The sequence below is a fragment of the Chrysochloris asiatica genome, unplaced genomic scaffold (assembly GCF_000296735.1).
Source record: "Chrysochloris asiatica unplaced genomic scaffold, ChrAsi1.0 scaffold00008, whole genome shotgun sequence".
NCBI lineage: Eukaryota > Metazoa > Chordata > Mammalia > Afrosoricida > Chrysochloridae > Chrysochloris > Chrysochloris asiatica.
Window position 1 is genome coordinate 37,576,825 of NW_006408526.1, and position 11,629 is coordinate 37,588,453.

General features: G+C 39.6%; 1 protein-coding gene across 1 annotated transcript in view; it reads left to right on the forward strand.

Moving 5' to 3' along the window:
- The window catches only part of LOC102834347 (chromosome unknown open reading frame, human C11orf63), a 90,825-nt gene extending 79,721 nt beyond the window's left edge, over nt 1-11,104 (forward strand). The window contains exons 6-8 of the mRNA XM_006833996.1: nt 7,072-7,152; nt 7,947-8,075; nt 10,907-11,104. Of these exons, the coding sequence (XP_006834059.1) occupies nt 7,072-7,152; nt 7,947-8,075; nt 10,907-11,104 (408 nt within the window). The remainder of the gene's footprint in view (nt 1-7,071; nt 7,153-7,946; nt 8,076-10,906) is intronic.
- The last annotated feature ends 525 nt before the right edge of the window (nt 11,105-11,629 follow it).

Consider the following 11,629-nt stretch of genomic DNA (forward strand, 5'->3'; position numbering starts at 1 on the left):
GTTCCAAGGTTGTGTATATATCTTACCTTATCTCTGTCCCCTTCGGCCCTTTCACTTATGCCCAATTGTTCCCCTGCAGTGACTCTTGCAGCAAATCCCGGTAGCCATTTTTCCCAATTTGTTCTCCCTGTATTTGGAGACTTAGCAGGGCTATCATTATTGATTGATTCATTCAATTGTTGTTGTTTTTGACACTGTTTTATTTGAGACCTTTTAGTCTCATAACAGCCAAGGAGTGGTAAACCAAAGAAAATTCTGGGAATTATTTTACTCTAAAAGATTTTGGAGGAGACAGAAGGTAGATTAGCAGTTGCCTTGGTCTCCTGTTGTGGTACTGTAGGCTTAGCACTAGACTGTGAACCACAAGGTAGGCAATTGAAACCCACCAACCTCTCCTTGGAAACCCTATAAAGGGTCACTATGAGTTGGTACTGATTGGATGGCATTTAACAACAACAACAGGGCTTGAGGAAGAAGGGGGCATTTGGATTGACTGCTAGTGACTAGAGTTTCTTTTGGGGAGATGATAAAAGTGTTCTAAAGTTAGATTGTGCTGATTATGACACAGCTCAGTGGTGATACTAAAATTGTGCACTTCAAATGGGTGAATTTTGTGGTATGTGAACTATAGCTCAAAAACAGCTGCCCCCATCCCACCCCCCAAAAAAAGATTTTTGATGAAGAGAAAGAGATCAACCAAAATTGCAGCATTGAAAACCGATCAAAATTACCCAAGTCAAACTTAGACCCTCCAGATTATTTGTCACCTGTCAGTCATCATGAACTCTGTTAGGAGCCTTTGCTATCACTTGAGAACCGTCTCTTGGCTATAAGCACCTCATGCTGTAAAGAGGCCAACAACATTTGTGGCAACACCATTCTCTTCCCACCAGTACATATGGCCATTCCTCAGCCTCTGTTTTTCTGTGATAGCTGAGATTGTGACTGGAGTGCAATGAACAATTATTCATGCTTCCCAGTGTGTCTTTTGTGAGTCAGCCGAATGATTGAAAGTTAAGAAGTTAAGCTGCTTCACAGCAAGGATGTAATTTTTAGGTACCATTTCTTTCCCTTCAGTTGTAGACAAACTGGATTTGTGGTTTGGATATTGGGGGTGGTCCCTTCTTTTTTGTTTTATTTAATTATTTCTTGGGATGAGAAGTAGGAGTAAGGAGTTAGCATTAGGACTATGGCTATGTCTAGCAATCTGTTTTGTGTTAGCATTATGACTAGGACTAGGGTTAGTTGCTGGCAGGCACTAGGTTAGGGGTAAGGGTTGGGCTAAGGCTCAGAGTAAGGCCTGGTCTAGTTTAGAGGGTTACAGTTAGGTTTCATTTTTTATTTCATTTTTCTTCTTGAAATCTACTTGATTTTCTCTTCATTTGGAAGTTCTGGAATGATACTATTTCCTCTTTTTACTTTATTTTTGTTGTTGTTGTTGCAAGCTAGTATCTGGTTCCCATTTTCAGCTCTGGTAGCGTAGTGGTTACAAATCGGGCTGTGAACCGCAAGGTCAGCAGTTTGAAACTACCAGCCATTCGGTGGGAGAAAGATGAAGCTTTCTGCTCCTGTAAAGATTTACAGCCTCGGAAACTGTGCAGGGTCGCTATGAGTCAGAACCGACTCCAAGGCACTTAACAACAACAACAACGTTTGTTTTACTTTAAATATTTCCATATCTGGTTTGAGTTCTAGATGATATTGTCATGTATGTTAGTCTCAGGTTGTTTGCTGTTGTTGGTTCTGTCCAAAGAACTTCCTTTAGTTTTTTTTGTAAGGTGGTTCTGATTTTGGAAAATTATTTTATTTTCTGTTTATTTGGAAATGTCCTAATTTCACCATCATATTTGATAGATAGTTTTGCTGAGTAGATGATTTCTTGCTTGGCCTTTTTTTTTTTTTTTTCCGTTAGAGTTTTATACACATCATCACATTGTCTTCTTGCCGGCATTGGTTTTGCTGAGAAATCAGAGCTTTGTCTTATTAGTTCTTCTTTATAGGTAATGTTTCTTTTTTGTTGTTATTTTTTAACTGCTCTCAGGATTCTTTATCTTTGGTTTTGAAAAGTTTGATTAGAACATGTCTTGGTGATTTTATTCGGGGGCGGGGGAGTGGTGGCTATACTATTTGGAGTTCATTTTACTTCTTAAATGGTTTAACTTCATTCATGATGTTAGGGAAGTTTTCTTCCAACACTTCTTGGACAATTTACCCTATGGGTTGTTGTTTTTTGTTTTGTTTTTTGTCTCTTCCTTTTCTGTAATTTCAGTCACACATAAGTTATCCCTCTTGATAGTGTACCACATACATTTTAGGCTTTCTTTGGATTTTTTTTTTTTTATTATTGTTCTTTTAGCAGGTGAATATTGCGAAGTATGTCTTCAAGCTCAGTAATTTGACCTTCCATTGATTCAATTCTACTTTGTCCTTTCAATGTCCTATTTCTGAAGTCTTAGTATTAATCTGACTTTTTCATTGCTGTTTTTGTATGGCTTCCAATTTTTAATTTGCCAGTTTTTTCTTGTAGTGTTTTCCTGAGTTCTTCTGAAGTGTATTTGTGTGTGTGTGTGTTCTCCTTGATTTCCTAAATCTTTCTCTCAATCTGTTTAAGGTACCTAAATATCATTCATTTGAATTCCTTATCAAGTAGTTCTGATACCATTTCTGGTATTGTATTTTCTGACTGTATTTTGGTCACTGGTTTGAGGTACTCTGTCTTGTTTCTTTGGGTAAGCTAAAATTGTCTGTTTTCTCAAAAACATAGTGGTATCACCATATTTGTATTTAATTGATCATTGTCTGTTGGTGTAGGAGTTCTGGTAGGTAGCGTAGTGGTTATGAGTCAGCCTGCTAACCTCAAGGTCCGCAGTTCGAAACTACCAGCCATTCGGTGGGAGAAAGATGAGGCTTTCTGCTACCATAAAGATTTACAGCCTTGGAAACCCTATGCCGCGTCACTATGAGTCGGAACCGTCTCCCCATGTATTCTCAGGCATTCACCACCCATCTCCCGGTAGAGATATGGTAGAGACCGGAAGTGCAAACACAGTTTTCTGTTCACTGTGTATGTAGCAAGTTCAGGGCAGGTTCATGTGACTCCAGAAGCAGGGGTGCCATGCCTGGCGCCTGGCCCCAGGCTGCAGAGGAAGGGTACCATTGGTCCTTGAAGTATCGAGGATGGAGACTGACCATGCCCCTGGCTCCCAGGAGGTTGCCAGATAGAGGAAGAACCGCATCCCCTTTGCCTTCAACCTCTAGCTGTGTCCTATGCCTGTTGTTGTTAAGTGTTGTTAAGTGGTTAAGTGTTGTTAAGTTGTTAAGTGCTACAGAGGCAGTTTCAATCCATAGTGACCCTACCTATATAGGGTTTCAGAGGAGCAGCTAGTGAGTTTGAACTGCCAGCCTTGTGGTTCAAACCAACCTTGCAGTCCAGCGCATTAACCCATAGAGCCACACCAGGACTCCAAAGGCCACTGTAGTCGCTATCAGAAGAAGCTCATCTCGTCCACTCGGCACTCACTCCACCTCTCTGTCCTAAGCGCAGGGCTCCAGGATCACCATCTGTATTGGTTTCACTTGGTCTCCCATGTCTTTGTTTCAGAGGGTCTGCTCAGTGCGTCTGGCTACTCTGCCAACTTGCCCCAGAAGTCCTTTTTCATTCTTGATTCACTTTGGCAAATAGTAATGTGTTGTTGTTGTTGTTAAGTACCACCAAATTGATTCCGACTCATAGTGACCCTGTATAGGGTTTCCAAGAAGCAGCTGGTGGGCTTGAATTTCCCACCTTGTGGTTCAAAGTCCAATTTGGTGGTGGTGGGTGGTGGTGGGTGGTGGAGTCGGCTATGATTCATAGCGACCCTGCATAGGGTTTCCAAGGCTATGTAAGTCTTTACAGGAGCAGGAAGCCTCATCTTTCTCCCGTGGAACAGCTGGTAGTTTCGAACTGCTGACCTTGTGGTTAGCAGTCAGACTATAACCACTATGCTACAAGAGCATCTTAAATAGTAATTTAGTGGTTGCAAAACAATGATACAGATGAGGTCCATGGAAGAATGTGTAAATTTACAATTGTAAAGGATAAGCTATCCAAGTCCATTCACCTATTTTAAATTATTGTTGTTGTGTTGTTTAATGTGGTCGAGTCGGTTCTGACCCATAACAATCCGATATAGGGTTTCTGAGGAGTGACAGGTGAGTTTGAACCGCCAACCTTAAAGTTCAAACAGATCTTATATTCAAGTGCAGCGCCATACCAGGAGCAAAGGTTTTTAAATGTGATAATGCCCTGTGTGAAATTGAGATTTGGGTAAAAGAGCATTCTTAGACATTTCTAGGGGAAGTATCAACTGACAGCTTTCCCCTAAGTTAATCATTTTGGTCAGCAGTTCCATTTCTGTGGAAAAATTTATCTGGAAAAAGAAAAATCAGATTGCCCACCAACAAGGTTCCTTCATTCCTGGAACATCTTAAATAATTCAAGTGTAACTAGACAATTGAATGTTATGCCTGAAATCACTGTTTTTAAAAAGCATTTAGTAATGGGGAAATAAAAGTGTGGTGTTACGTTTAGTGAAAAACATGACATAAGTATGAACAGTTTTGTAAAACTGAGCAGATAGCTCTAAAGGCCTGGGAGCAGGTATTTATGTGGTTTTGTTGAACAATGACTTTGATTTTATTATAGTAGATGTATTATTTTCAAACACCCTTCAGTCAACAATATTTTTTCTGTATACTTTAAGTCTATTAATTGTTTCAAATGGTTTTAGGCCAAAAGCTTCCTTAAAAAAGAATGTCCTCTCACTTTTCAGAATTAGACACACTAAATGTGTTTTGATTGCAAATGTTTAGCATTCTAGCTAAACAAAGTCTCTTTAGCGTGTTTCGCCTGTGTCATGTAGAAATGCTGCCTACATGACACGTGGTTTGGGTCCGTCTGAATTCTGACACTGAAGCACAGAGACATTAGGAAAAGTGCCTTCTGCTACAAGTAACAGAATGGCTGTGGAAAGTGACTCCAGAATTACCAGGGAGGGGGACTGGGCCGTCTCACATGCATTTAGTCCACAGTAGCCCATGGTTTCACAGCTCAAAATAACAGCACCAATGTTTACGTCTGATCACCTTATGCTTCTTTCTCTTGGCTGCATGATTGCTGCTGCAAGCTCCAGCTCTGTCCATCACATCCACATTTGAGGCAAGAAAGAGGGCAGGGGAAGGGGGTCATGCCAGCCTAAATTCAAACTTCCACCAGACTTCCTCTTGGGCTTGGGCTCAGTGCTGGGAGTCTGGGGAACGAGGATTTGGCTTTGGAGCCCTATAGTAGGAACTGATGAAAGAGAAACTAATATCTGGGAGGTCCCTCATCAAGTCTTAGAGTCCTGGTGTGGCGCTGCAGGATAATGCATTGGACTACAAGGTCAGTTTGAACTACAAGGTCAGTTCGAAATCTTTATACAGGGTCACTATAGGTTGAAGCCAACTCCACCGCACTTAACAACTTGTCAGTGTGCCACTGCGAGTAAAACCCATTCTTGTAAGGGTTGGTACAATGTATACGGTACACAAATTCCTTTTAAGATTATTGTTGTTGTCAGGTGTCATCAAGTCAGAACTGACTCATAGTGACCACTTTTAAGATTAGGGAGTTACAAACATTAGCTAATAGGATCAATGCTTTTTGTTTTGTAAGTCTCTACAATATCTCTGCCAAATTCGAGTAGAAAAAGGTGTATTAGATATATTGTATATCTTAGGACTTAATAATCAAAAGTTTTTAAACTATACAAAGATTTCTACTATACCTCATCATTAACGTCTAGATGAGATGGATTATCACAGCTGGTCGGAGCAGCTGCCTCATCAAGAGGGCTTTTCTTTCTCCCTCATAAGCACCAATGTGGATGTGCCCAAGATAATTACTGCCATCAAGCCTTTTGCATTGTCTTTCCTACCCTTTCCAAGGAAGGAAATCAAATTAATTCACAAACTGGGGGGGAAAAGGATTGGTTTTCTCCATAAGAAACTACAAGTGGCAAATCTGAACTTTAGTTTTAATGTTGAAAACAGCAGTTTGGAGAATTTCTTCATCTGCCCTAAGGTCAGGAGAGTATTCGTAATTTTGCCTCCTGTTACTGTGCTCAAGTGCCATAATGTAATAATTCAACTGCCTCACTCTGTTACTTTGTCCTTTTCAATGTATAATACTAATGAGCTCTACACTGGGTCGCTATGAGTCAGAATCAACTCGATGGCACTTAGCAATAACTCATGAATCATATCAACTTCTTTATGCCTGAACAAAATGCATGCTTCACAGCAGGGTTTGCCAAGTACATGTACATTGTACATGGATTATAAATAGTTGGGTTTTTTTCCCTTTTAAATGATTTTTTTTTTCCAACTGTCGATAATAAAATTTTAGAAGTTGCCACCTTCTTCGCTTCCATCCGATACTGTAGCTAATGGACATGATAGCAGCAAAACACACTCCTTTTGAAGTGATGCGCTTGCTTAATTAACGTAGATTGCCTCTTCCAGGGGAAACATTTGGTTTAGCGAACTGTACAACACTGAACGAAAGAGTTACAGCAACAGTGGCAAAAAGGCAGGCAATGTATGTGTCACATTAAAAGAATATTACTACTAAAATGGTACTTTGCTAGCTTGAAATCTTTTATTTATCATTTTCAGGAGTTCAGATGTTTTTTATTGCAGAAGTAGAAAAGTTAAAACTTGTGAGCAAACCGGCTACAAGCCACCAAAGAGTGTGGCACCATAATAGGATAAGCACTCAACCTCAAGGTCACTTTGAACTACAAGGTCGGAGGTTCAAACTCACCAGCCACTCCACGGAAGCCCTATACAGGGTTGCTGTGCATCATAACCGACTCAACGGCACTTAACAAACAAACCCACTGAAATGGAAGCATTTTGGTGATTTGCCTTCACACTCCCAACAAAGTCTTCCCGTTCGTCATTTTGCTTCTTCCCTCTTTCTTTCATGGCTATGGCAAATCGAGAGGACGTACAAGCACTTAAAAGAAACTGTCTCTGTACTTGTATGTTTAGAGTTCCAAGCTGAAAGGCTATCAGAAAAGAGACGTGAAGCTTGGAGGCCTGGGACCCGACTTTGAGTCCATCAGAGACAAAGTGAGTGTGATGCATACGTGGTGTCAGCCTTGGACTCTGCCTATCTGCCTTTTAGCAAGACTCTGTAAAGATGGCCCTCAATGCCAAGTCCTAATTCAAATGCCTCTCTCTGAGTAGAGACCTCTCTGAAATAGTTTTGGTAATAGAGACCTGAACACACCTTTTTCCACAAAATAAAAATACCTGGCCAAAGACCTGAACACACCTTTTTCCACAAAATAAAAATACCTGGCCATTTTTTTTGTATCCACCTCTTGGTTTGGAAGGTCTGAGCAGAAAAGTGGGACACGTGCACTAGAAAAGAGACGTGTAGATTATGTGGTTGTTGGTCTTTCCCGATGGAGTTATCTTGATAATTGTGAAGAGTGGCTGCAGAGAAGACACTCAGGATAAGAGTTTCCCAACCCCTGAAAAGTGCATCACTTTATTCTCATCCCTTCACTGAAAGAAGATCTTCATTTAATGTGTTTTAACTGCAGTTGCACTCAAGGCATAAAAAGAGAGTATAGTTCAAAGTAGGAAGCAAAAATGAAAATAAATTGGGTAAATGCAACAAAGAAGGGGCTGAATGTGATTTAGCCACTATTAAGGGAACACCGAGTGGTGTGCTATTCAGGGCTGCTCCTCCTCAGAGAGAGACTGTTACTAGGAGAAACATTCACTTAACCATTTCACTGCAAACACCCTTCTCCTGTGCTGCTGATAGACTACTCCTGACTCACTGAGGGTCACTTTAAATAGCAGAGAGTTCTAGCAAGACCTCTGGTTCATCCTACTTTTATTTCTCCAAACAGATGCAAAAATTAATACAGCAAAAGGAATATGCAAAACAAGTTAAGGACTACAACATGAAGACGCTGTCCATTCTTTCAAAACCTCAAACAGCAAAAACTGAGATGAAATCTGTCGTCCCTCGGCAGAAGGTAAGAAATTCCCATAAAGGTATAAAGGTATTCCTGGGTTATGAATGAGACCCATTCCTCAGTGTGTCTTTAGGTTGAATTTGTATGTAAGTCAGGAACAGGTGCATATGGTTCTGACTTAACCTTACTTTCGTGCAAGAAAAAGCTCAAAAGTTTTATTTATGATGATATAAAAGGTACACGTGCAGCAAAGGACGGTGGATTGTGATGAAAAGTTATTGTTTCAAAGTGAGGGCTGGTGTAGCATTGTAGGATAAGCACTGAACCCCAAGGTGGACTCTTCAAACCTACCAGCTGATCCTTGGAAACCCTAAACAGCAGAGTCGCTATGAGTTGGAACCCATTCGACAGCACTTAATATCACTAACAAAGGATGAGTATGAGTTATCTGTTCATTGGACATTTGTAATCCAGGAACGGCCTGTATTTCTTGTTTTTTTGGTTTTTTTTTTTTTATTTTTATTGTGATTTGGGTGAAAATCTACAGAAAGCATATGGCAAATTAGTTTTCCATTCAACACTTTATGAACATTTTGTTTTGTGACAACAGTCGCAATTGCTTCAATGTAGCAACACTCTTCACACTTCTTCCCTGGGATTCTTGCTTTCCATTGTCCTTCATTACTGCCCCTTCCTGCCTTCTGAGCTTTGTTTTTGGGCAACTGCTCCCCATGGTTGATTGTTCTGAGGAGTATGTTCCTCAGAATGTTACTGGTCTCACTTTATAGGCCTGGCTCTTGTTTTGGCTAAAAGGTAGCCAGTATGATTCTCTTTTCAATCAGAATTAACAGAAAAGGAAACTTCTGTTATATTATAGCAAAATAAATTCCCCACATTTCTTTAACGTGACAGATTCCTGCAGCTATACATCACTCACAGATACTGGTGTCATAGTGTCATAGGGGCATGAACAGTGATGCTGTAAGAGTAGCCATTTTATTCTGAAGTTGTTGTTGTTGTTAAGTGCCATCGAGTCAGTTCCGACCCATAGCGACCCTGTATAAGGTTTCCAAAGAGCAGCTGGTGAGCTTGAACCACCAACCTTGCAGTTCAAACGGCTTTGCAGTCTGGCGCATTAACACCAGGACTCCTTATACTGAAGTACATTGTTTTTAATCCTACGTGTGTTTTCTTCCAAGTATAGTCTTCTAAATTTGTCAACCATAAAAGATAAACAGTAAAGTGATTTCTGAGAAAACATGAGCAATCCTGATTAACTACCAATTTTATTCTCTATCATTATATACGTTTTTGAGGAAATCAATGAGCTGTAGGATAAGCACTAGACTGACATCCACTGATCAACAGTTCAAACCCACCAGCCATTCCTTGGGAATCCTATACAGGGTCACTATCAGTCAGAACCGACTCGATGGCACTTAACAACATGTCAAAAGAAAAGTTCTTTCGAGTTCATTCCAAGAAAGCATCCCTGGGTAGTACAAATAGGCAACACACTCGGCTGTTAACCAAAAGGTTGGCAGTCCAAATCACAGAAATAAAAGGCCTGATGGTCTACTTTTAAAATATCAGCCACTGAAAACCCCATGGAGCACAGCTCTGCTCTGATATGCATGGGGCTCCTTAGGAGCTGGAGTCAGTTCAGAGCCAACTAGCTTCTGTTTAAGAAAAGTGATTTCATAAAATACAGAATATTCCCTCTCTTGGATGACATCCAACTACAAGTTGTTATGTTAATAAAATATATCTGATGGAGCCACAGAGCAGTGTAGTACCACCTCTGAGTCAATCAATCTGTCCAATCCCAGTGAGGACGTGGGACCCTTTGCTTGAGGGACAAGTGATCATTTGGTGCTTTTAGGAATTTGTACTTCATGTGCTCTTTCAGAGACCACCGTATTTTCTATTTATTGCCTTTCTTCCGCAGAACTTGATGACCTCAATCCACTTGATTGTGTTTTCATATACCACTTTTTCTTTTCCTCCAAGTCCATGATTTTGTCATGAAGAAAGTCAAGGCAACAAATTTATAATCAACAAAGTTATCATCTATAAACTGCTTACATACACTAGGGAAGTATAGTTGTTGTTTTTTTATGTTTTAGAGGTTGTCCTCCTTCCAGGATCTAAATATACTGTCCCACCATATTTCGGCAGTCAAGAAACTCTTACTGGATGACAAAACTGATTTGGGTTGATTTTGAAATATTATTTGGTCATCTCATATCTTACTGTTTCACAACTGTTCTCACACACAGACAGAGAGAGCGAGAAGGATTGTCTTTTGTCAGCATGTAAGTTTCTATAGCTATTCGAAAGATAAGAAAAAAGCAATTTCAAACCCTGATAATTTCTCGAGTTCTATGAGCCTAGGAACAAGAATAATTGATATAATGGAGACTCAATTTTATATCAACCACAGCAATGTCTCTGGCTGCAAGCTGTATGTAACAAGTCCTTTTTGGATGGGGGAAAAAAAACCAACCTCTTGCTGTCTCTTTAATAGAAGTTTGGTTTGAATAAGACTGGCAAAAACTAAATATTAAAATGTATTAGACCATCTATTTCTAAACGCTTGAAGGAAACTCAGTTTTATGAATATCCCAAGCATACAACAGTATGTACAATTCTTCAACTTTTTTTTCCCCACAGCATATTGTTTATAGCTAGTTTATTTTGTTTATTTTGTTTAAACATTACACTATTTGCATTTTTCATTTGATCTCTATTTCCATCCATAGCTTAGGTAAGTAATTGTAGCAGTAATCTCCATTTATATTATAAATAAGCATTTCCTAAGATGAGACTTAATTTAAGAAATCCCAGGCTCATTTCTCATTTCAAATAAAATTTTACCTTTATGCTTTTAGGCTTTGGAATATGCTAAGACCATCCCCAAACCCAAATCGTTAAATTTGACTGATCGAGCATCAAAAGAAATAAAAAATCCAGTCTATACTGGAAAGGAAGAACATTTCCCTGAAATCCCGCTGTTGGAAATGCTCCAGAGCAGACATGAAAGAGAAAAACAGACTGTGGCCGCTTTCAAAGTCCTTCACATCGTCTAGATGGCTTCTGTGGAAGACCAAACACACCCCTGGAATGGTCATGGAGGAGAGAGAGTCCATCCAACCTGTCTGGCAAACTGCACTCTACGTTTGCTTTATGCAAGATTTAAAACATGGGGCCCTTTTATATGGTATCATATTACTACTTTCTAGAGAGAAAGCAATTTGTAATTATTTATTTTCAAATCAATTCAAATTGGGACTGAGTAAGAACCAGAGAATAAAGCCTTTTGGTTTATGTTGGACATTTTGATTTCTTAAACTCACTGTATTCTTCCTTAGCAAAAGGAAAACCATGAATTACCTAGAAATAAACAAATCTACTTGTGTTTCTCTTGAACCTAAGGAACGACCTAGAGACTGACTCCGCTGTTCCATGCCTTTTACATATACCGTGATGTCATATAAACGCTGCTTTTACGTGGCTTTCTTTTAAAACTGAAAGTAGTGAAAGTTGAGAGTCTGGAAAGATAACAAATATCTAAAAATAATTAAAAGCATACGTCAATGGTATTTGAAAAACTG